The sequence below is a fragment of the Silene latifolia genome, chromosome 9 (assembly GCF_048544455.1).
Source record: "Silene latifolia isolate original U9 population chromosome 9, ASM4854445v1, whole genome shotgun sequence".
In the NCBI taxonomy this organism is placed as follows: domain Eukaryota; kingdom Viridiplantae; phylum Streptophyta; class Magnoliopsida; order Caryophyllales; family Caryophyllaceae; genus Silene; species Silene latifolia.
Genome location: NC_133534.1, coordinates 48,723,458 through 48,749,899, shown reverse-complemented (window position 1 = coordinate 48,749,899; position 26,442 = coordinate 48,723,458). Strand labels below are relative to the sequence as shown.

The 26,442-nt window shown below is 34.4% G+C and overlaps 1 protein-coding gene and 1 long non-coding RNA gene across 4 annotated transcripts; both read left to right on the top strand.

Annotated features, from left to right (window-relative positions):
• The first annotated feature begins 2,325 nt into the window (after positions 1-2,325).
• Positions 2,326-8,807, top strand: LOC141599729 (uncharacterized). 3 transcript variants are annotated; one of them, XM_074419839.1, is made up of 8 exons: positions 2,383-2,518; positions 4,630-4,724; positions 6,106-6,255; positions 6,810-7,042; positions 7,134-7,216; positions 7,667-7,778; positions 8,254-8,328; positions 8,417-8,807. In XM_074419839.1, the coding sequence occupies exons 3-8, from the start codon at positions 6,138-6,140 to the stop codon at positions 8,597-8,599; spliced, it is 804 nt and encodes a 267-aa protein (XP_074275940.1). In that variant the 5' UTR covers positions 2,383-2,518; positions 4,630-4,724; positions 6,106-6,137; the 3' UTR covers positions 8,600-8,807. The 3 variants fall into 3 exon arrangements, with proteins under 3 accessions (XP_074275941.1, XP_074275942.1, XP_074275940.1); XM_074419840.1 differs by lacking the exon at positions 4,630-4,724 and having other exon boundaries at positions 2,326-2,518; XM_074419841.1 differs by lacking the exon at positions 4,630-4,724 and having other exon boundaries at positions 2,382-2,518; positions 6,746-7,042.
• Positions 8,808-13,171: 4,364 nt separating this feature from the next.
• Positions 13,172-16,552, top strand: LOC141599728 (uncharacterized). Its single transcript, XR_012523904.1, has 4 exons — positions 13,172-13,361; positions 13,461-13,528; positions 14,700-14,786; positions 16,271-16,552. It is a non-coding gene; the product is annotated as an uncharacterized LOC141599728 (long non-coding RNA).
• The last annotated feature ends 9,890 nt before the right edge of the window (positions 16,553-26,442 follow it).

The following is a 26,442-nucleotide window of genomic DNA, read 5'->3' as shown; positions in this document are numbered from 1 at the left end:
CAAGTTAAATTAATTACATAATTTTACCAAAAGTACATAAACTATAAGGGCTCTGTAATGTCAAAAAGAGCATGATGGAATCATGGAAAGAAAACCAACGAAAAGCTCATTGCATAATTTTAACACACTACTAATTGACTAATAACCTTTGAGATTTTAACATCGTTGTTACGAAGATGCTCAAAACATTATTGAATCGATTAATTTGAATGATCAAGCCAGGCACACACGTTTGGGAGTCCTCATTTGAAAGTACATAAGCTAAGTTAATGCATTTCATTTTGAACATAGAATCTCACCTTATAATGTTAATACGGAGTAGTAAATTACACAGCCTGAGCACACACGTTTGAGAGTCATCGTCTATATTTTACCTGAAAATCTACACAACTCGAGCACTCTTGAGTTGTAGCATATTGATGCTCTTACCGATAAACATTCGAAGTCATCACTTAGTAATAGCAATACCATTTTCCAACCTTCAAGGGATAATCGCAATTACAGTGCATAATTTGCAAAGTTATAGTACGTGGTACATCAACAATACTTCGACGTTGAAAGGGAATATTAATTTATACGGAGTAACTTATAAGTTGTAACTGAACAAAAAAGAGAGGCTCCAAAATAACCTGCAACTCTGTAAGGCTGCATAACTGAACTCAGGGTGCATTACTCAAGATATTAGCGGAACAATCCTACAAATTAAAAGAATGAAAAATATGAAAACTGTCGTTTAATCGAAAATCAAAAATATAAAAATTAAAAACTTGAAAATGCCAGGTTAATTAATATGAAGGCAAGCTTCATATCTGAATCAGGCCAGTAAAGCACCCTCTTCAAATGATAATTAAATCAGTCAAATTTTAATGCCGAAAAACATAAGTAGACCTCACCTTGGAAAATAGGAAGATAACAACAAATCCCACAGAATTATACTTCATGCTAATATAGGGCGCTCGGAGGGCTAGGATTTAATCCGTCGAACCAAAAACCTGCAAAATTCAGCGAAACACAAACAAACTATATATTAAGTTAAAACGTATACATTCCCGCGGCGTCAAGAGGAACCAAAAAAGCAAATAGGAATGTAGGGTTGAAGGTGCAAGATGAACTTAACCACGGTGTAGGTCAAAGTCAAAGAAATCGGAGTTAAATAGGGAAATTGTAATGGGTAAGAATGCATTCATTCATAAACATGGTTGGAAAAACGTATGAAGATTATAAGTCAAGTGATAATTGATATAGTAATTGAATCATTCATGAACATTGATTTGTGATATAGTAATTGACATAATCTGTGTCATTGAATTAAAATGTCATTGAATTTGGGAAGATGAATGGTATTTTTTTTCACTAAATCTCATTGAAGACGGGCGAGATCCGTCACAAGCTTGTGACGGATACCGTTTTCTCTCATAAAATACCCATTGAGAGATGAATGAGAAGCACATGGGGGTGCCCCACCTTGTCCTCTCTCCCTTTTTGTGAGAGGTCACAAGCTTGTGACGGGATTAGCCCGTCACAAGCAAAGACTAAATTGAATTTTTTTTTCCATTTTTGCCGTCTAATTGTAGAGTGATTTACAATGTGTGATTTTTAGTCTTTAGAAGGCATTTAGCTATGCCACGTAGGATTTTCTAATTCACCTCTCAACCAACCTTTTTATATTATTGTATACTCATGTTTACGTATTGATAGAGATTTTGGACGCTGACACGTGGCAATCTAACACTATTCAAATTACGCTTTGTATAGATTTTATAGATTAGAGTGACACCGTGGCATTGTCTGCGTGACCTTTTGAGGCTAGCCTTTTAATAAGATTTTATAGATATGTGACGAGTTCAGTATAAGATAAATGATGCAATAGTTCGGATTTTTATGAGTTAAACAATAGAATGGATTAATATGGGAATGAGAGACCTAGGGCATTCACAATAGATGAACCTCTAAATAGGTTTGTCACCTGACACATTACCAAATTAACAAACCTCTCCAATAACAAACCTACAAATATCAATAGACAAACCTTCTCAAGGTTCATGTTATAAGACCCACTTCAAATTATTCATTTTTTTTTCTCTCATATGTTGGGTACATTTTAGGGACCACCAGTTGCCATGTCATCCCACAAACCTGTATACAAATATATAACCATTCTTATCTAGAAACCTCAACCCCCATTCCCAACAATAGAGAGGTTTATCAACAAATCTTTATTAACAAACCTTTGTTGTGGATGCCTTAGCTTGGATTATTCTCATGGATTAACCCAAAATTAAATCACACTCCAAGGACCCGACAAACCTTTTCTAATTAGGGATGCTAGTGGAGTGGTACGCGGGTCGGGTGAACAAAAGGGTAATCATCCAAATTCCAAACAGTATAGACAAAAGTGAAAAATAAAATTCTACTTGAAGAGGTGAAGGCAGAAGAAGCAAAAACCCTACATTCCAAGTTGAAGGCTTTTGGTTTACCATCTTTTGGCTGCTTGTTTCATCAATTTTTTTTTAATCAGGTAATCTATTCATCCATCTACTTTAATTTAGCTTCTTTGATCTTGTATGAAAATCGTATTGGACATTCCTGAGAGCATGTGCATTCTGTTGTTTTAGCCTTACTGCAAAGTAGAACCTCTTATGTCTATGTCAATGGCGGCTGCTACACAGGTACTTATCACCCAGCCGGTAACGGTGTGGGTATGGGTTTGCTAATTGTGCCCAGCAGTCAGGCTTTTTTTCCACTTAGGGTCCGTTTGGATACAATTTTAGGAGGGAAAGTGAGGGGAGGGGGAGTGAGGGGAGGTGAAGGGAGGGGAGAGAAGGGGAGGGCAAATGGAATGTGGGTGTTTGGATAACAAAAATTATGAAGAGAAATGGAAGGGGAGGAAGGAGGGAGATGAAGAATGGATGGAGGATTGAAGGATGGTGGTGGTATAATTAGAGTCCAAATAATGTTTTCTTTCCAAATCTTGCCACTCTTGGAAAGATTATAGTTTGTTCTATAGGAGGGAAAATAAGTCCTCTCATTTCTCTCCCCTTCCATTTCCTTTCTCCCATATTTTTTATCCAAACAAAGGAAATTAAATCCCTCCCTTTCCCTCCCCTCCCCTTCTCTCCAATTCCTTCAATCCAAACGGACCCTTAGTGATTCTTTGTGTTTTACTGAGTAATGAATTAATCGCTCAAACCCAGAAATCGTATCCGTATGACCGTATATATGATATCCATATATATATGGTTTAACAAGGTACCTGAAAACTGTATACCAATCAAACCATATCAGATATGTATAGTGGTTTAAAACCGTATACCGGATTTGGTTTTGAAAACCCGTGTACGGTTTTGCTTACCTAAGTGTCTTAAAGCAATAGAGAGTAAATTAGAAAAAAAAAAATGTTGAAAAAATCTCCACCTAATTTCATAGAGGAAACAACAGATTTAGATTTTAATTAACCGTGACAAAGAACTTAATAATGAAAATAAAGTCAAAGATGAGATCGGCTTTGACTATGAAGAACAAGTGTAACGGTTAATTAGTTTGTTTGTAAGGCAATTCCGAAGCAGTTTAGAATATAAAATGGCATATGTTGTTAAATTAGTTATATAGTTTGTACTGATTTATACGTACTTTAACCCTCTTAAAATTATTTTGTTCGCTAAGAGATTACATGTATTTTAAGTTCAGCCTTGAAATAGTAGTTTTGTACCAAAAGTCGGTCTAAGTTATCTCAAAGAAGAAATCAAGTGGTTCATTAAACAAAACAAAAAAAATAAAACCCAAATAGCTAAATTTCACGCAGGCTTTAAGCTGAAAATCAACAGCAAAGAGCAAGACAATTTAAAAAAAAAATGGAAAATAAATAGATCCTCTAGAATATAACCAACCTTATAAAAAAAAGTATAAAAACAATTTTAAAAAGAGACATAGAAGGAGGTGCAACATCAAATACAAGAAGAAAAGAACAAAACCCTGAACAAGGTTTAGTCCTCTTTGCTTAGTCGTAACACTCACTAAGTGGAAAAAAAGCCCTGCGGCTCTCTATTTGAGGCGTTTTAGCCTAATAGTAGCAAATAATGTTTTTATTTTAAAAAATATATTACTATTTGTGGTGTTTTTTTTTATAAGAAAACACCTTAAATACTCTCTATATATACGGCGTTAGAATATAAAAACGCCTCAAATGAAAGAAATTTACTTAAAAAAATAAAGTAAATAATTAACTCACCCCTTAAGTACTCACCACGACATATCTAGATACGCATGTAACTTTTACACAATCTTCTTTAGGGCTTGCTTGGGATGGGAGTAATTATTAAAGGAGTAATGAGAGCTAAAATATGAAGAAATGAGAGGAGATTGGTGCTTTGTGGTGGTTGTGGAGGGTGCAAAGAAGAGGTGAGGGAGGAACTATTACCTCTATATGGAGGTAATAATTACTTGGAGGGGGAGGTGGGTAACAATTACTCCCCTAATGGAGGGACTATTACACTATATTTCCCCATTTTTATCCATTTCTATCTCCAACTCTCATCCCTTCCCTCCATTTTTTAGTTCATTTTAGCCCGATTACTCCCTTAATAATTACTCCCATCCCAAACAAGCCCTTACTCTTAAAAAAAAACGCAGGTCCTTCACTTTCCCTCACCGCGACACGCCGGAACTCAACGGATAGCGCTTGGAATCGACGGATTCGACCTGCCTTTCTATTATTTGAATTTTAGGTATATGTAAATTTAGTGTTACGGTTTACTTTTTCGATTAATTGCATTGTTGATTTTTAGGGGTTATGTTTGTTTTGGATTAATTATCTTTTCTTAGGGCTTTTGTTTATTTTCGATTAATTGGAGTGTTGATTTTAGGAAATGCAACTCTTTTAATTGTTAGGGTTTATGTTTGTTTTGGATTAGTTATATTTTGTTAGGGTTTATGTTTGTTTTCGATTAAGTAGAAAATTTTAGCAATATTTTTCTCTGGCAACAACGAGTAGAAAATTATGCGTTCTGATCAAAATTGTTTAGCTAAGTAGTAAGGCCATACCTGAATACCATCAAATATGTTACCCGATTGACTAGGGAAATATGGGTTTTCAAAATGTTTTAATCTTTATTCTCGATTTAAATTCCAAGTTTTTATAAAAGAAATCCGGACTTCGATTTTAAAACTTATAAGTTTACCTTGGCTTTTGTATTATGTTTCACTCCCTTTTGTTTTTTCACTTTTCCTTTTCTATATTTTCGCATTTGAGGTTTGCGTTCACCCATGAACGGTTCTAAAGGATGATTCATGTCAGCCGACCCCAAGTCATTTTGGGGATTAAGGCTCTTATGTTGTTGTTGTACTTTATATTTTGCAAGACCGTTACATGTTATGGAGTAGTATAAAGTAGACAGCTCGTTTGACTAACTATATGGTGCCGTTTCACCTTGTTTCATGAGGATGGACTACTACTAATTTAATAAGTTAACTAGAAAAGAATCGGAAATTCTTATTGAAAATTTCAAAGCTTTGATTTTCTAACGGGGGCAAACGTCCCTACTCCCCCTTAGATTTGCTACTACATTTACTTGTGGGTTAACTATATAGCAGTTGCCTTTACCTTTTCACATCTTGAAATGCAGACTATACTATTTAAGTTTTTTCAGCCTGGTATTATATATCATTGTCACTAGCTTACGTTCATCTCTATGTAACAATTTTTCGTATATGTAATACCTTTATTATACCCTGAGGTCGGTTTGATTATTTTGCTTTTAATTAATAAAATATGCTTTGTGAAAAAGATGACACTAATCCTTTCGGGTTTGTAAATGTCGTAAAAAGATGACTGAATAGAGAGAGTATAATTGATTTCACCCGCATAAATCATAAATTCCTTTTTACAATAGTAGTGAAAAACTTCCTTGTTACATCAAAAATACATGTGTACAACTACAACTATAACTTAGCATTCCATTTTTCTCAGTATTTGAAACTATAGACTTAAGTCTAGTCTCTGACATAGACATTTCAAGAGTCTCACAAAACTGTCGGGAAAACAAAGATAAAATAGGCTTAGTAGAAACTAGAAAAACTCAAAGTAAAACGATCTAGTGAAATTTGCAGGCTTTGTGTTGTTGGTATTAGAAATTTGCAAGATGGGTCGTCAAAATGTGGCTATTGAATCATCAGCTGATAAAGGCTCCAAGAAAAAATCAAAGAAGAAGAGAACGACACCTGAAGCTGATACTCCTCTTTCTCAGACTTTAGCGTTTGGTATCATTTCTATACTTCCATCTTTTTTGCTTTTTTTATGCTTTATTTTTGCTGGGCATTCCTTGTTTCGTATTTATTGCTTGATTTTTGGAGAATTCATGAGTTCTTGTTTTAGAGGATATTTAGGTTATTTCTTTCTAATGCAATGTGAGATTTGTGTATGGTGATAGTGTTACTGATTTTGAAGGTATGGGGGTGAGACCTTTCCAAGGTTCAAGGCTTTTTTTTTTTTTTTTTTTTTTTTTTTTTTTTTTTTTAAATTGAACTCATCATGAGGCTAGATGTTTGTTTACTTTGATGTTGTTCGTTTCAGAAATCCTAGGATTTGGAATTGGATCTTTGTCTTTTTCTTGTCCTGGATTTTTTACTCTTACAACACCATCCTCCTTTTGTGCTCTTTGAAATATAGAAGTCAGCTAAATTGATTGTTAAAATAATCCTATTATAGTGAACAACCCTCATTTTACCTTTTCTTTTCTCCTGACTACAGGAAGTCAAATGGGATTTATTCATCGAAATGAATGTAAGTATGATTATAGCTTTTATTCTTACAGAGAAAAGAGAAGATGCAGATGAGACGCAGGTTGATGATAATGAGCCTACAATGGCGGACAAACTTGCTAGTTTAGATCTTGTGAAGATAGTTGATACAGAAATTCAGGAATTCCAAGAGCCAACAAAGACACTGCCTCCTAGCGCTGATTCTGTCCATGTTTTGTTAAAGCAAGCATTACATGCTGATGATCGGGCTCTTCTATTAGAATGCTTGTACAATCAAGATAACAAGGTTTGTTTACTTGGTTTAGGACTTTAAACTGCTGTAATGGAGTGAAGGATCAATTGCTTAATGTTTTGGCTGGAATGATGTTTGTTCACAGGTTATTACGAAGTCTGTTTCATTACTAAGTGCCACTGATATTTTCAAGCTTTTGGACTCCCTTCTATCTATCGTTCAATCAAGGTAACGTGAATGTAGGTACATCAAGCGAGTTCATGCTCACTATTTGACATAAAATCATTCGTGAAACAACATAGGCTTTTATTAACTAGAATTACCTTTAAAGTTTAAAATCTATCAGTAGCACAAGTTTGTGAAGTCCTGGCCAAAAGTTTTAACAAGGGCCATTCCCATTCAAGACTCTTCTTCGGACGCTCACTCTTGAAAGAATACTGACCCCATGTAATAAGTTTGTCGAGTCATGTAAAGGGCTTCAGATATGAGGATTGATTTTTGAAGGAGTTGTTGCTCAGTAGTGTATACTTTCGCAATTATGCAAACTGTTGACTGTGGTTCAGTGTCTACTAGCATAATTCATCTGAACATGTTACAACCCCGTCCATCTGATTTTGATCGCATATTGTTGGAACAAATTTCTTATACCTGTAGTTCATGTGTGTTGTTCCACTACAGGGGAGCAGTATTGGTATGTGTTCTTCCATGGTTGAGGAGCTTATTACTGCAGCATGCAAGCAGGATTATCGCCCAAGAGTCTTCTTTAAAATCCCTTAATTCCTTATATCAGGTACGAAGTACTATTTTTTTTTTCTTTTTTTTTTAAAATTATGACCTTGGAGATCATTAGACTATACTCCATCTACATCATCGAATGTATAGTTTTTTTTGGTAAATAAGTGGCTATAAAACTTGGGATGCTTACAGGCACTCATATTGCCACTATCCTACATGTTGAATATGTAAAACATGTGTTCTCCAGCTCTCCTAAACGAACTCTTTAGTGTGAATAGCCCTTCTGATTGAAAATCGGAGACTAAATCATGCTACTTTGTGATGTATTGTGTAGTACAACTAGTCTCCCTGTAAAAAAGAGGAGGCAGACCGCATCGCGACATAGCTACTGAGTCCACTTTTGAATGTGCTCACATGACAAGAATTATTTACATAATATTACCTCCTCAGTCCATGATCTAGGAGAATATTTAAAGGTTACATTTATCCTTCTCCTCTTAAGTTGATTTTTTTCCGTGACTTGTGCGCAGCTCGTAGAATCCAGAGTTGCAACTTTTATTCCTGCCCAAAAATTGGCCAGCAGTTTGGACCTGATGTTTGCTGGGGTAAGTGCTACTTTTATTTGATTGGATGAGTCACCAACGGTTTAAGGTGGGATCCACATCCATTATTCTCCGGTTTGTTTTGCGATAGGTTGATGATGAAGGGGTTGACGAGTACGATTCAGTACCTCCGGTCATTTACGAGGACAAAGATGAAAGTGAGGATGAAGATTATGAGGACAATGCAATGGAAACAGATGATGATACCAAAGAACCCGAAGATTTTAGTGGCGTAAGCGACGTTGATTTGAGTGAGGGGGACTTAAGTGACTGAACAACTTGATACTTGGTGATGTAGATCATAAATTTTTTTCCTTTCTTTTTATTTTCTTCATTTTAGAACTGTAACACCAAACTGGTAATTTTGGCAAGGTCTGATTTAGCTGAACAGTTTGAAAAATGTTAATGCTGAATTGCATTGCCATTTACCACTACTCGTTTACAAGTTACACTAATTCTCATTTTCGACGGATTATTCCTTCTGAAAATTTTACACGGTCTTATGTGACCATTTTTATGGTAAAACTAGTATTGGTGCTCAGTTTTGCTCGCATTACTTCTATTAAGCATTAAAATTTATTTTTAATTAAATAAAACTACTTTAAAATTGCATCATGATGACATAAATTATGAGACATTAACTATTTCCGCTATTAATATTTTACTTAACCAATTGGTTAGTTAATTGTTCATATATATACTTTCCTTTGTTGTTAGTATTGTTACTTTTATTATATTCGTTATTACTATTGTTACTTTCACTATTCTCACCGTAATTATTGTTATTTTCACAACTGCCGTATTACTCTCGTTGTTACTTCTATTACTTTCACTATTCCTGCTCGCGGTTAACATTATTACTTATTACTAGAATTCTTTTCACTACTAACAAAATTAATTTTACTATTTTGGCATGCAATTTACAAGGCTTATATATTTATATAAATATATTACACTAGTATTGGTGCCCAGCCCCACTCGGGCTACTTGTCTATCTTTATTTAGCATTGAAATTTATTTTCAATTAAAAATAATACTTTAAAGTTGCATAACTTATAAATTTATCATTAATATATTTTTTTTATGACATATCTTAAAATTATGATAAAATAAATTATGAATAATTCACTACTCCCCCTATTAATATTTTACTTAAATCGATTGGTTAGTTAATTGTTCGTATACACTTTCTTTTGTTGTCGGTGTTGTTACTTTTATTACATTCGTTATTACTACCGTTACTTTACTCCCGCCGTAATTATTGTTACTTTCACAATTATCGTATTAATATTGATAATTTCACTACTTCCGTTGTTAATTCTATTACTTTCACTAGTCCCGCTCGTTGTCAATATTGTTATTTTGACTATTAAAATGAGTGATTACTATCCTATTACTATATCGAATGTTACTACAATTCTTTTCACTAATAACAGAAATAATTTTACTATTTAGGCATGCAATTTTAAGAGACTTATATATTTATATAAATATATTATATATAGGCATTAAATCAAATAGAAATAATTATGGAATACTATATTTTAGGGAAATTTAGCTTGATTTATTTACCTTTTAATAGTTTTCAAAATATAAAATACTTATATTATATTTGTGTAAGTTAAATAATTAACATCTCTTTATACTAATTAATATCATAAGTGAAGCATGTTTATTTTAAGGAAAATCACAATATTCCGGTATTTTCTAAATTTATACTTCATCCAAAATTATATAATATTTACGCTGAAGTTTCTTGGTCAGGTCTATCACACAGTGCTATCGATTTAAAACTATGTAATAAAATTAATTTGTATAGACTTATTTAGTTACATTGAAGCACCTTGATTTCTGGAATATATATTGTAACACACTCATAAGTCGGGACGCCTTTCCTTAGGCCATCCTAATCCATGGGGATGTCACATTCCTTGGTTTCCCAAGTTTGTAGTGCGAAGAAACGAAATAAAGCGGTTTGTTGTATTTAAATAATTAGATTACAAGTTAAGAGATTCAAAAGCAATCTCAATTATATAACCAAATTGAAATAAAAGTGGAATCTAATGAAGAGTCAAAAAGTTAGACAACAAAAATGGCGACAACTATGGCGAAGATCGCTCTCAAGCCTCCAAGGCAATATGCACATGCTAACTTTTCAAACCCCTGTTTCCCATATGAGCGGAAATTATCATATGGTTCACCACATACATTTTGAAAACACTTTGGTTAACTCCAATAATACAAATGTTCATTACTAACATGTGAATGCAATAGACTAATATGTTTATATATTGAAATGATGATGCACAATGCAATTCATCAAGTTACACTACTCCACCACAATAATCCCGATGATGGCATCACATCACCGCCACCAAACCGTCGGACCGCAGTCCGTAACTAAGGTACTCGGGACACTCCTGTGGTACCGGACCCGGTGCTAAACGGAATCCGTGCCAGACGTCACGCCTCAACTACACGAGTCCCTCCAAACTCGAATCATTAACGTGCACGCCTCTCTTAGAGTGGGAAGCTCCAAGAGGTGACCCAAGTGTAAGACGGTCTCCCAACCGTCTTACGTCTCCTCAACAACCACATGTCACAATCCAACCTCCTCCAATCACAATCTCCAACGCCCACGAGAACCAAGTATGCATAACCAAACAAGACTTACCACATAAGAATAACCCATCTTAAGACAAGAAATCCCACGTTCACTAACAAGTCAACTAATTATTTACAAGCTTCCCAATTCATGTTATAATGCAATAAGATGATGCCATGTTGCCAAATCCACTTACCCAACCACAATACATGAATGAATACCCACATTAGTTTGCCAATAAACCCTAATTACCAATTACTCATGTTATCATGCAACTAACACATGGATTATGTAATTCATGATAACTAATACACACATAAACACTCATATCATCAAAGCTAATTAGGAAAACCTTACCTCTTGCTAATCTCCAAGCACTTCAAGCAAGCAAACTAGAAGGGCTCCTCAATGAAGTCTCGTCCTACACATATTATAACTAACTATCACAACAACATACTACCATAACAATAATATTACCCCTTAAATTAACCTACTTAATTAGTCAAAACCCCAATTAAATCCCATAAGACAACATACTAATTAAACTAGGGTTTACTAATTAAGAATGGAAGACAAGAGTATGAATGTACTTACAAGTGTCAACAAATGAATAAGAACAAAAGTATGGAGGAATCTTCCCAAGTATGGTGAAATCTTGAGGATAAGATTTTGGAGTGTTTTGTGGGATTTTCAAAGATGTTAGGATAAGATTTGGTGAGGAATGAGGGGGAAACATTTGAAAAAGAGTGTTTAAAGATGATAAGGCCACCTACCACTCTTCACGTGTAAAACTAGAGAGGGACATGGCACTCGGTCGAGTGTTTGATGGCACTCGGTCGGGTGGACCTCCATTCGGTCGAGTGCACCAACCACTTGACCGAGTGACTTAAAACAGGAGCTGGTGTAAAAGACCAGCCATCACTCGATCCCTCACTCGGTCGAGTGAGGTTCCACTCGGTCGAGTCCTCGGCCGAGTGCAGCCTTATAATTTATGGGATATTACATATATATAGTATTGATATATGCATTAAATCAAATCGAAATAATTATGTAATATTATATATTTTTTTTGAAAATCTAGCTTGATTTATTTGCCTTTTAATAATTTCCAAAATATAACATACTAGATTTCATGCCCGTGCGTTGCACGGAAACTACTTAGTGTTTTGCTTTACATCAAGTTATAAAAATGTATGTTCTTACTTATTACTTGTTAGGATTTACCTTCTATTTGTTCGAAATATTATACCTTTTGATTAAAATACCTTCTATTTGCTGGAATTATTATACATTTTGATTAAATACCACTCAATACTCACATATATTCAACAAATAATATAAATATATAATTCCAAATTTCTAATGAATAAGGGAGAGTAATTCTTTTCAATAGGCAGAGATGGTTTTAGTACCTTCACACTATATGGATATCGTTTTTAAATTGTATTTTATCTTCGTAATTTTTGCAGAGGTTTATTTATTAATTAGGTAAAAAAATTTAAATTAGGTTCCTATGCTTTATAGTTTTTGTAATTACTCCGTGTGTTTGTATCAAATTGAAAAGCTAGGCATAGAAGTAGATAATAATTACGTAGTTGAGTAGTTGTATATTTAGTTGAGTAGTTTATGTGATTATTTGAAAAGTTATATGTAACACCCCGTATTTTATTAAGTTGGATAAAATTCTTTTAATTGCTATTTTGAATTTAATTACATCATTTAACGATTTATATATATATGCTTAGCTAATTAATTAATTTCATCATAATTCGATACGTTAATTTTAATAATCATTAATAAGTTTATTTAAAATTAGTCCGAGTTTATTTATTTAATAATTTCCGTTTCTTTACGAGTCCTTATGAAAGTTGTTTTAAGTAAACCCGAGATGGATTTTGGGAACAAAACCGTCCAATTAGCTATTTTGAGCTTATTTCACTAAAATAGCAATTTTTATTAATATCCGTTAGTTTCGTAAAAATCGCTAATAATTCCGATTCAAGCTGATATCGTATTATTTCCGTTAACTAGCTGAGTTTATTTTATTTTCACTCATTAAATTTATTTATTATTAATTTCGTTTTATTACTGAAACTTTTATTAAAAACCGATTTTATTATCTCGAAACGGTTTTAAAAACGAACGAAATTACTTAACGATGAAGAAACGTACGTATAATTAGAAGCTAGCAAGCTAGCTGGTGTATTATTATTATTATTATTATTATTATTATTATGCGTCCCCACCCCCCCTTCTTTCTCCCTTCTTTTTTTGTCATTTTCGAATTCAACAGACAACAACAACTCTGAAACAACAGTTCCTCGGTCCGTCATTTTCCGATCATTCAAACCCCAGATCCCGCCTCCATTCTCAACCAAATTCCGTAATTTTTGTACCATTCTCTTCCCCTTTCCTTCCTCCTCCTTTTAAGGTAAGAAAGTCTCCTTTTTGTAGTGGTTTCGTCTTTCGCCGTCTTATAAAAGGGTCGTCTTTTAGCTTCTTTATTCCGTTTTCTTGCCCTTTTATGAAGGATTCGAAGACCCGTGGTGAAGCTTGTGCCTTGTGGACCATTTATTCGAAGAATAAGGGGCGTTTAAGGTAACACGATTTTACCGATCTTAATATTATTAGTCACCTTATTTATATTACTGGTTATTATATTTTCTATTGGTAAGTTAATTTTATTATTGGTGAGACGGGTTGAGATTTGATACGTTGAGACTTTGTGATTGTTAGTGACATAGATGATAGCCTTTCTCAATAACGTATATAGACATTGCTGATTGAGGTGTTGGTTAATTGGACTTAAGTCCAACGATGATGCAGGAGGTGTAGTAGCAAATATACTTTGGAATAATGTTGGCTGTGCACATAATTTTTTAATAATGGTGTTGGCACTTAGCTTGATAAGTTAATCCGTGAGAATGGATTTTGCCTTATTGATATTTTGAGGTTTGGGTTATTAAAGATATGAGATATGTATGGTGGTACGGAATTTGGGTAAGTCGAAATCGAGTGCGTCTGTCACTTAAGTGGGAATTAGCTAGGAATTGTTAGCTTATTGAGAATGGCCGAATGATGAGATTCATGGTAATTGAATTAGTCAAATGCAAATTTAGTACTACGGGAATTGATGATTTGGCTCTTGTGGGTAAGCTTTGAGTTAATTATTTATGAAGTTAACGATTTAGTCTCAAAGTGGGCGAAAACTCGTTAGTTATACGAGTATTGGGTAAGTTTGATAATAGGATGAAGTGCGTCAGCTGAAATTGTATTAGTGGGTGTGTTCCTGTTCAACTTTAGTCATATTAGGGAATTTGAGAAAGAAGATTTAGAAAGTAATAATTTGTTGATTAGTCATTGGAATAATTGAGTTATTGGGTTCATACGGCAAAGGTGGAGTTTTTCCTATTGGGAATTCGGACTATTGTATTGTGTTCGAATTGTCGTATCCTTTGATCAGGTCTAGCGGGTGAGTATTATTTTTATAGGACGGAGTAATGAGAGAGATGGGGTAGAGAGTTGAGATTGAATTAATTTTTGGGACGAGAGTGACTTTTACAAGGTTGGCCTAGCAGCGGCCTGGCCGTGGCCTGCTGTAGCCTGGCCGTGGCCTAGGCAGTGGCCTGGCTAAGTCGCGAGTTGGGCCGTATCTATAAATTGTTTTAACGCTAGTTTGGTTTATTTAAAATATAATTAAATTTATTTACGTCTCATATTTTATATAAAGATAATTCGTTAATATCGTCCTTTCACATAATTATTTTAGGTGGCTCATATGGGGTTGAAGATGAAGAGTAATTTTGGGGTTTTAGAAGCTTTCTCAAGTTTTTACTTATCTCTTTGCTAGCGTAAGGTAACTTTTCCGAGTTACTCGACGAATTAATGTCACATTAGTAGTTAATGTGTGCCTGTTGTTTGAAAAGTGTTTAGGTGAATGAATAATGTTAGTAGTAAAGATAATAAGGATGGTAAAATTGTGCTCATATTAATAATTATCACATGTTAGGATAGTTTACAAAATGAAATGGTAATTAATAGGCTCAAATTGAATCGTATAGGGATAATTGTAATGTTTTGCTGATTGTGCCGAAAACTGAGCCTTAGTCCCTTTTAACTGATGCGATGTCAGTTAATTGAGTGATTGGTCAGCCGCAATTTGACCCGTGCTGTCGCAGGTGGGGGTTGCGGGTAAAAATTCGGTTGAATGATTTAGATAATCGGCCTTTTTCTTGTTTTAGGCCATTTATTATATCTCTATTTCACATGTGTAGTTGGTTGAATTTAAATAGCTTCTTATTTTGTAGTAATGGCCCTAGATTTCCCTAAAGCCTTTAATATTGTTAAAATTGCTAGAACTGGAAGTTAGTATTGAATTCTTATTGAGGAACTGTTGGGATTGTATGCTGTAAATAGACATTTATATAGCTTTCACATGATAGTATGTTAGAATTTATGTTGGTAAGTAGGACTTTTTGCCCTCTTAAGGTTAAGTGGGTGTCTTACTTGACTTATGTGGTGAGTCTTGGGTGGTGTGGGCTAAAATATTCAAGCTGGGACTAGCTGTGACTAGGTCCTAGGTGAGTATTTCGGCCTTCATCATAGATAGGTCTTTATAGTCTTTGACGAGTATATGTTCACCGCTTGATAGCCTTTGTGTTCCTGACTAGTGGATGTTTATCCAAGTTGGGGCATGACCTCGGTACTTATTTTGATAGTATGGGGTCGACTTAAGTACTAGCCGACCCTTCGGTGGTGTCCTTAGGGTACTCACTTCACTTTGTTTTAAAAAAAGTTGTGAGTCTTGGGTGCGGTGGTGTGTATCCGCATGTCCGGGTCTCTGCAGATTTTAGGCTAGGGTTGTGTTGTCTCTTGGCCATGTTTTCTTAATAGTAACCGCTGAGCCAAGATACCGGTTCGATTACCTTCCCTACCTCGTGGTATAGACTTGAGTTACAAAGTGACTATTGACGGGACTAAGAACTTATGCCTGTCTTTGTTATATTGCCCTTTCTTGTATGGTGATTCTATGAATCATAGAAGGTGAGATGCAAGCCGGCTATGGTTGATAGAGTTTGGATTCCTGGATGTTATGTGATTCACATGATAGTGTAGTATGAGTCGGTCTAGTATTCACATGCTAGGACTATGTGGCGTTATATTGTTGTTCACATGATAAGCACGATTGCCTTAGCATCTATATGCTAAGGCAGTGTGTGATTCGTATTCATATTCTTATGTTTACATGTTATATTAATTATGACATTTCGTGGCTGGGAGGACTCGGAGTTACTCCCCACTGACTGTGGCTTTCGTATTTGTATAAAATGCGAATGACAGGTAGGTGATGCATATATGGGGTACATGGACGAGCTAGCGAGCAAAGTAACCTTGGGACCTAGACTGGTTTTATTTCATTGTGACCCTTAAACCCTTTTTATGTCACATACATTTTAGGGACATATGTCTCCCTCTTTTTCTTTGGTTTGTATCACTTTATTCTCGCACTTTAGCATAGTTATGTAAATTAGTCTGTTAGCATTTGCAGGTGTTGGCATCCTACTTCTGGAAATGTTTGTGAATGGTTTAGAAAAGTTTTAAAAATTACAGGTTTTTACCCAATTGAACCTATTACAAACATATCCTGTCAGTTTTTCTGTAGAATTACGTGTTTACTTTTCCGCGATAAGTGAGGGTGTCACATTATACAATAATAAATATTGTCTTTTAATTAATTAAATTCTTATATTTTGAATTTCCTATATTTAAAGATCAAATATATTATCCTTTGAATTTTCTATGTCAAAATATCAATTTCAAAATAAAATAAAAATATTTAATTCTATTTAAGTGTTTTAAAAAAGTTAAAGTCACATTTTACATATGTTACATCTTCGTCGTTTCAAATTGTCGTTCGAGAATCGGAATGATGGCTAATTTACGAAACAACCCGTTGTTCGACAGAGCAAATCATTTGACTCCTTAATCCTTATTACCAATAGGAGAAATAATCCTACATCAATATAACAGGAATTCAACGTATAGACTTGTCTTCTTGAACAAATTAGTTTTCTCTTAATATCAATCAAAATGGAAAAAAGGATTAACAAATAGGAGAAAATATATACCGCTATACAAATCACATTACATATCGTCTGAGATGATAAAAATCGAGTATGTACTCCACCCGATCCCGACCATTTGTTACTCCACAATGAATCAATATATCATCAATATATATATGATAAAAGTAAACAAATGAATTTGATTGAGGGTGTATGTATTTCCAAAAAAAAAACTCAATAAACAATAACTCAATAATATCTACGTACACATTGATTTCCACATTCTTCTTCTACCTGCTGCTTTTTAGCATACAACAATACAACATCAACAATAAGTTTGTTCATATATAAACCATATAGATTACATTAACATGCGGATAAATAATTAAGCATTAATTAGCAACAAAATTTAGCATAATAATACTACTCGGTATGATATACAACACGATGAATATGCACGAAACTTCAAAAATGGTACACAAAAATATTTTAATGTCAAAATCTAATGAGACGTAGATAATTATATCTTGTCCATGAAGGCGAAGGCGCCACCGAGATTAGTAACAGCAGAACGATAATTCGTAGTTATATACATTAAAAAAAAAAAGCAAAGTGAAACCATAAGCTAATTTATGTTTAGAGGTCATGGATGAGATATAACTATATATAGCCGCTTGACCATCAACTTTCTAAATGGTTTTTTAGTTCTAAACAAATTGCAATGCAAAGAGATATAGAGATAGCTTTTGTCAATTGTTGTAAATAAATACGTAGTTCTTTAAAACTACTTTAATATTTAATATATATCTTTTGCATTATTTTTTATATCGAATTTATATCTTTATATATAGATATTTTAAAAAACATGGAGACTACCACATGCTTTGAAAAAACCTTCTTTTATATGTATACATTGATTTATATTATTTGTGTATGTTAAATAATTAACATCTTTATACTAATTAATACCATAAGTGGGGCATGTTTATTTTAAGGAAAATCACCACATTGTGGTGTTTTCTAAATTTATACTCAACGAGAAATAACGCAATTTTAAGACAATTTGTATAAATTTATTTAAATACATTGAAGCTCCTTGGTTTCCGGATTATATATATATATATATATATATATATATATATATATATATATATATAGAGGCCGGATCCGGTGAGGTACCTCATTATGGCGAGGCGGCCGGTCTCACCAAATGACTACCTTGGACTGATTTGCATTATACATTGATGGGCTGATTTTGTAATGTTTGGACTGAAAAAACAAGGATGAAAATTAGGGGTCAACAAGAAAACTTTTCATTTGGTCCAAAACACTCTCTCTCTAAACTAAACAAAAGCCCAAATACCTTATTCTCTCTAATCTAAACAAAAGGCCCAAATTCTTTCCTTCCAAAACTAATGAGCTTTCACGTTATACAAAAACACTCAATTTGGGACGTCGATTTCAAAGAGAGCTAAAATATCATCAAATTTGTGAGACGATTTCATCAAATTAATCAAATTCTGACAATCAAAGAGGCGAATTCATCAAATTAATCGATTTCTTAGAAGATTTCGAGGTAATTTCCAGGTAATTTCATATTATTTGATGAAAAATTGATTTTCTTAACTTCGTTCATTAATTGATGATATAATGATCAAATTTGAACAAAATCGAACTGTTTTGTAAATTTATAAGGATCAAAACTGAAGTATTTCGTTAGTTTAGGGTTTGAATTCGATCAAAACTGAGCAATTGAGCAATTTTGGAATTCGCGGTGTAAAATTTGTTGATTTTGTTAATTCATTCATTAATTGATTATAATTCATTCATTAATAAGGCTCAAATTGACGTTGCAGCTTTAATTTCAATGGAGATTACGGACATTACAATAACTGGTGATAATACTGCTGTTGAAACAGGTAATCTCCGTTTTTTTTCGCTATTTTATGAAGTCATTTTTGCTATTCTCCTGATTTTGTGAATATGTGAGGTTATATTGTGAATCTAAGAAGTTATTTCGTAAATCTGAGAAGTTATTTCGTTAATGTAGGCTATAATATCCTGAATTTGATCGAAAATAATCAATTTCGCCCTACTTATTATGGTATTATCGCGATGTTGCAGGTCTAACTCCCGATCATCGCAACGACTCCGATAATAGTGCTATTACAACATGTATTCTGTTTTGTCCCTATTTTATGAATTTGAGACGTTTTTTTGTTCTGGTTTTGTGAATCTGAGAGGTTATTTTGCGAATCTAGGAGCTAATTTTGTGCATCTGAGAGGATATTTTGAAAATATAAACTGTTCTGGTTTTGTGAATCTGAGAGGTTATTTTGCAAATCTAGGAGCTAATTTTGTGAATCGAGAGGTTATTTTGTAAATTTAGACTGCTCGGTTTTGTGAATCTGAGAGGTTATTTTGCGAATCTAGGAGCTAATTTTGCGTATCTATAACATCCTGAAACTTGGATCGTGGCGTAAATTGTTTGACATTGTCTATTTTGTGAATTAGAGTGCTTATTTTGTGAATATAAGAGCTAAATATAATATTCGTAAAAACTTAAAAATCTTGTAATTTTTCATCACATAAAATTTCGCAGGCAACATTCAAAAATAAAATAAACTTAAAACAACAACATTCAAAAATAAAATAAACTGAAAAGCTGAAAAATTAAACAAGATATGATATTTGTTTAGTTTATCAATCACCCCTATTTGTTCGAGGCAATGAACATAGAGCAATATTGATATAGCTATAGGTGCGGCGTTCATCCGCATCGTGAGTGATCTTCCCGCATGTTTAAATGGATATGGGACTCTTCTACATACTGGAGTGTAGCTAAAATATTGTGAATCAAGCCTTGATGCTACCCATAGAAAGGGCCCCTGAACTCGGGAATAGGTAGCCAGCCATTCAGATCTAGTACGCCCAAATTGCTCGAACTTCTCCTGCAACTTAAAAGCCTGTTTGCAGCCATTGTCATTTGTGCCAAATTGTATTAGTACTATTCCCATAAAATGACAAGTCTGTCTGCAGATAACAGGCACCAAAGACTCTATCTCATAACCTTGGCTCATTAAACAATATGCCAATTTAGAGAGGTCAGGACAAACATACTTCCCTTTTTGATTCATATAACCTGGAACATTCGCCAAAACACAAGTATAGGGAAATACAAATAAATGAGACATTGTGTGCAATAGGGATTTTTGAAATGTTTTACAGAAGAGAGAAGAGAGGTTATTGGTATATACTATTATGTTTCAGAAATTAGGTATTTATAGGCCTGGTATTTGGCACAACTGTCAAAAGTGCCTGTTCACATTACCCATGTATTTAATTTTTTGATTGAATGCTTGATTGTTCAATGTCAAAAGTGCCTGTTCACATTACCCATGTATTAAATTTTTTGATTGAATGGAACTGTTATTAACAAATCAACAAAATATCTAGATACATACAACCTGACCTTTTCTAAAAAGTGAATTCATAATCTTCACCAAGTTTTTTTTTTTTTAATTATTTGAACTAATAATCTGATACTTTATTTAGTGAATCTCGGATTTTATTTGGTGAATCTCAGCCTATAGTTAGTGAATCTTGGGCCTTATTTTCTGAATCTCTGTTGTTAGTGAATCTTGGACCCTAGTTTGTGAATCTTGGACCCTAGTTTGTGAACCTCATACCCTTGTTTGTGAATCTTGGGCCTTATTTTCTGAATCTTGGGCCTTATTTTCTGAATCTCAGCCTATAGTTAGTGAATCTTGGACCCTAGTTTGTGAATCTTGGACCCTAGTTTGTGAACCTCAGACCCTTGTTTGTGAATCTTGGGCCTTATTTTCTGAATATTGGGCCTTATTTTTTGAATCTCAGCCTATAGTTAGTGAATCTTGGACCCCAGTTTGTGAAACTAGAAGGTTATTTTGTGAAACTTAAATAACTAATATATACAACCTGGGTAAGATTAAAACTAAATAAGATGACAAATTCTGAAAAGTTTGCACAAGTCCGCACCATTGAATGCTTTAATTGTCTTGTATCAGTAATATTGCATGCTTTCTTATCTATGGTTGTCCTTGTATTCATACTTATTATGGTGGTCCTACTATTTTGTTAATTTGAAACATTATTATCGTGAAACTGTATTTGTTAATATAAGAGCTAATAAGGCTCAAATTGACGTTGCAGCTTCAATTTCAATGGAGATTACAGACATTACAGTAACTGGTGATAATATTGCTGTTGAAACAGGTAATCTCCTTTGTTTTCGCTATTATCCTGATTTTGTGAATATGTGAGGTTATTTTCTGAATCTAAGAGTGAATTTTGTAAATCTGATAAGTTATTTCGTGAATGTATGCTATAATATCCTGAATTTGATCAAAATTTATCAATTTCGTCCTACTTATTATAGTGTTCCCGCTAATGTTGCGGTCTAACTCCCGATACTACAAAATGACTCTGATAAGAGTGCTAGTGCAACAGTATTCTGTTTTGTCCCTATTTTATGAATTTGAGACGTTATTTTGGTCTGGTTTTGTGAATCTGAGAAGTTTATTTGCGAATCTAGGAGCTAATTTTGTGCATCTGAGAGGTTATTTTGAAAAATATAGACTAATATCCCGAAACTTGGTTTGTGACAGAGGAACTTAGATGCTAATATTGTGAAACTTGATTTGTGAATCGCCTATGTTGCTCTTTTTGGCAAAACTTACTAATTGAACCGAAGAAACATCAATCTTTTATGAATTTGAGATGTTATTTTGTTGAGATTGTTTTGCTATTCTCCTTATTTTGTGAATCGACAGACTTATTTTGTGAATATAAGAGCTAATTATGTGAATTTGATAGGTTATTTAGTGAATATAGACTATAAGATTATGAAGCTTGGTTTGTGGCAGAGATTGTTTAACATTGTCTATTTTGTGAATCAGAGTGCTTATTTTGTAAATATAAGAGCTAATTATTTGTATCTAGTAGGTTATCTATTGAAATATAGACTATAAGATACTGAAACTTGGTTTGTGGCATAGATTATTAACCTTATATGCTAATATTGTGGAACTTTATTTGTTAATCTCCTATCTTGCACTTTTGGCTTATTTTGTGAATCTACAATTTTCAGTTGTTGATTCCAATGTTAATTGCGGTGAAACTTCTACCTCTCTTTGTGTTAACAAGCCCTACAATACCAACTATTTCCACACCTACTACTCTTATAACTTACACACCGAGTGGCAGCCAAACAATGGATAAATAGGATTGATGAAAAGTTTACACCGATTGGGAAAACATTTATTGACTTAGACTCAATGATGATCTTTGTTTTATGAAACGTACGCCGTTGCTTGTGGGTTTAAATCAAGGAAATCTTCAAGCAAAAGGTTTCGTGATGATATTATCGAACAAAGTGCATGGTTTGCAATCGGGAAGGTCAGTAATAAGAAGAAAAGACGACCCTGCCCTAACTGTGTTGCGAAAAAGGCGGATGAATCCGTTGCATCGAAATAACGAGAAATAGGTAGTACAAAGAGCAAACCGAACAAACCAACTGCTAAACGTAGGGTGAAAAAAAGGTGGAGGAGAGGCAGAGAGTTCCAACAAAGGGTCAACCACAAGAATAACAAAGATTAGAAGGTGGGGCTGTCCAAAGAATGATAAAGTTCAAGTTCCATGAGAACAAGTACATGGTTGACGTGTTTATTGAGGGTCACAATCACCCGCTTGATGTTGTGAAAAATAAGGAATTTGAGAAACTTGCTTTGAAAATATCAATGAATTTCATATGCAAATGATTGTCGGCAAATTCAAAAGCAAATGTTGGTCCTAGCTTAACACACCAACTATGCACTCAACAATTGGGTGGTTTTCAAAATGTCGGGGCAACAGTCAAGCAATTCAAAAATTTTCAGAGGGAAATGAAGTGTCTAATGAACAGTCATGATGGGGAAATGTTCAAATCACGCTTAGACACCCTAGCTGAAACAAAAGGGCTCCACTTTGTTTATGAAAAAGATTCCAAGAATGCATTGACAAGGATTTTCTGGACGAATTGTGACATGCAAAGAGCGTATGCTCTGTTTGGGGATGGAGTTTCATACGACCCAACTTATGGTAAAAACAAGTACAACATGACGTTCACGCCTTTCACGGGCGTTGACCATCATAAAAGGTCAATCACATTTGCATGTGCGCTTATAGAACATGAAAACGATGAGTCATTCATGTGGGTATTTGACCGTTTAAAGCAAATGGGTGGGAAAGAGCCCAACTACATAATCACCGACGAAGACCCGGAATAATTAAAGCGATTCCAGGTATGTTTATGAAATTTGCAATTCGTACCTATTAACTTGTGAAACTTCATATTAAATTGTGAATCCTACATTTGTTTTGTTGATTCTAGTTGGCACTGGAAAATAGGATGGTTGTAATAATTTGTTTGGTTTTTTGTTTATGTGAATCGTAGTGCTTATTATGCGAAACTAGATCATGAATTTGTGAAACTGGGGTAAAAATATGTTTCACGTACTTATATCGCGAATAAGGCACAAAATTTATATAGTCTGAATCCGAGGCTAAGACATGAGATTCACAAAATAACCCCCCAGATTTACAAAATAAGCTATAGGATTCACAAAATAAGCTAGGATTCACAAAATAAGCTATATGATGTATAGTCCGAATCTGAGGATAAGACTTGAGATTTACATAATAGTGCATCGTATGACTTTGTTATGTGAAACTGCGTGAATTTAGTTATTATAAAATGATGGTGACGGTCGATAATTTGATTTTGTTCATTGCGGCTAAGTTCAAAACAAATGAAACATCGGTTTTGCATGTGGCACATCATGAAGAAAATAACCGACAAGGTTGGGAGTAAAATTTGTAGAGATACCGACTTTTTAACCCGTCTGAACGGTGTTGTATGGGACGATGACCTGGAGCCCGGGGACTTTGAAGAGAAGTGGCTTAAAGTCATGAACGATTTCTCCTTGGAAGACAATACGTGGTTGAATGGGAAGTTCGATAGACACACATGGATACCCGCTTATTTCGAAAATGTGCCAATGGGCGGTTTACTACGAATTACACAAAGGTCAGAGAGTGCTAATAGTTTCTTTAAGCGGTTTGAAAACAAATACGGGACATTAATCGAGTTTTTGGTGCGCTATGAAAGCGCCACCGACCACCAAATGCACTGCTTTGAAGCTCCGTGAAGAGGAGAATGCGAATTCAATCCACGAAACACTTTGTATGGGTCAAAATGGGAGACACAAGCAGTGAGAAGCTATACCCATGCGATGTTCTATGAGTTCCAAAACCAGGTGAAGCTTTCAATAAATACCTGCAGTTTGGTTGGATACACTCCACCAGATCCTGTGACGAACTTTGAAGTGTCGTTAGTTGAGGATGCAAAGAAAGGACTAAAATTTGCGATTGAGTGCGGTAGAAGCACGAATGATGTAAGGTGCACATGTAAACTGTTTGAAAGGAGAGGTATTTTATGCAGTCACATCATTTGGGTTTGTTCGGGAAAGTTTAAGGACATACCTGATAAATATATTTTGCAAAGGTGGAGCAAGAATGCACTCAAAAGTGACGTTTATGATTGGAATGGGAATCATTAGAGAAATACAACAATACCAAGTACAAAACAGTTTGAAATGTCGTGGTGTGGTCTCGAGATTCAGATTAATCGTTGGTATGCTCGAAGGAAAGAAGAGTCGGATGTGAGAGAGTTTGCCAAGTTAATCAAGGAATTCAGGACAAAACTAGAGGGAAACACTCAACCGTTGACAAAACAACAACAGATTGAGCTTCTCTTTGGGCTGCAAGGTTCCAGAAGAAACCAACATCTTACCGCCTAATGTGTCTAGGAACAAAGGCTGTGGTAAACGGTTGGTGAGCAAGAAAAATAAGGCAATCAAGAAGGCGGAAAAAGCAAAAAGGTTGTGTGCTAACTGTAAGCGCAAGGGCAACCACGACAAAAGGAATTGTCCATATGATTTTGCAGACCTTCCTCCAGTGAATCAGGTTTGTATTCATCTACGCAACTACATCTGATATTAATCAAGTATTTCATTTATCTGTTTATCTTACTTTGAGAATCCCAGAGGTTGCTTTGTGAATCCCAAGTCTTAATTTGTGAATCCTGGGTCTTGTTATGTGAATCACATATCTTTATTTGTGAATCACAGAAATGAGACTGATTGTATGTAGTAACCTGATATAATTCCTCACTTTGTAACATAAATGACAACAGAGAAAATTTATGAATGTGATTCACGTCGTGTCACCCAATTTTGCATGATCCTCACTTTTATTATTGTACATCTAATGTTTGTAAAACATCTTTCTAATTCTAGCTCTATCTTTTACGTAGGGAGAGCTAGCGGACGAAGAAGTAGAAGAGGAAGGGGATGAGGATGAAGAATGAAGGAAAGAGTCTTCTTTCCTTGAGAAATAGATATGATGATTGAAGAAGACACTGACAATTTTGAAAGGAGCAGTCTTTTAGTTTGGCAACATATTTATTTGTTTATCTTATTTTTGTGAATCTGAGAGATTCTTTTGTGAATGTAAGAGGTTTTTTTATGAATCTTAAATCTTAATATGTACAAAAGACCTGGAAATCTTATTTTTGGCATTAAACCAATTCTCAAGCGCGCTTTCTTGTGAGACCATATCACAACGATTTAAAATGGACAAATTCTCATTTCAAACGGTCTATTTTGTTGGATAATTTCAGACGGATTTTATGTGACCCATTTTTATAGTCAAATGTGACAAATTTTAAATGGTAATATTTTTATAAAATTGTCACATCTGTTCATAAAAATGGTCATATAAGACCGGTCTGAAGCCTTCAAACAAGATAGGGAGTCTAAAGTAAAACACTAAGAGCTACTATATTATCTAAATAGGGAGTCTAAAGTAAAACAAGATAGGGAGTCTAAAGTAAAACAAGATAGGGACTCTAAATAGAAAATGCCTAAGTACATCTTCTATTCTGTAAGTGCCTTTTTCATAGGATATGAATACATAGAATAAAAGTAAAATGATCATTATCACCTTCAACCCAATCACCATTCACAAAATTAATAAAATATAACCAACATTATAAAAAGTACAGTACAAATTAATAATCCGGAAAGTAGTTGCGGATTTCAAAACGAATATCACTAAAAACATCATTATCACCTTCAACCCAATCCACCGGGTCGTTCTCCCATGCAAGCGGAATTGTCCCGAACTCAAAGGAAGGCCCCTTCGCATACAAATATGCGACCAGTCCCAAATCATCTCTATTAGCAACCCATAAATATGGTCCTGACGGAGGTTTAACGTTTTCAAACCACCACCTCGAAGCTTCATTATTAGAAAAAGCGCGCTCCAGTTTGCGCGCTTGAAGGAAGCAATTGCGCTCATCTCCCCCTC

Coding starts and splice junctions, on each gene's coding strand:
- LOC141599729 (XM_074419840.1), top strand. CDS start 6,138: ATGGGTCGTCAAAATGTGGCTATTGAATCATCAGCTGATAAAGGCTCC. Junction 6,256..6,809: donor TTCTCAGACTTTAGCGTTTG/GTATCATTTCTA, acceptor TTATTCTTACAG/AGAAAAGAGAAGATGCAGAT. Junction 7,779..8,253: donor CCCTTAATTCCTTATATCAG/GTACGAAGTACT, acceptor ACTTGTGCGCAG/CTCGTAGAATCCAGAGTTGC.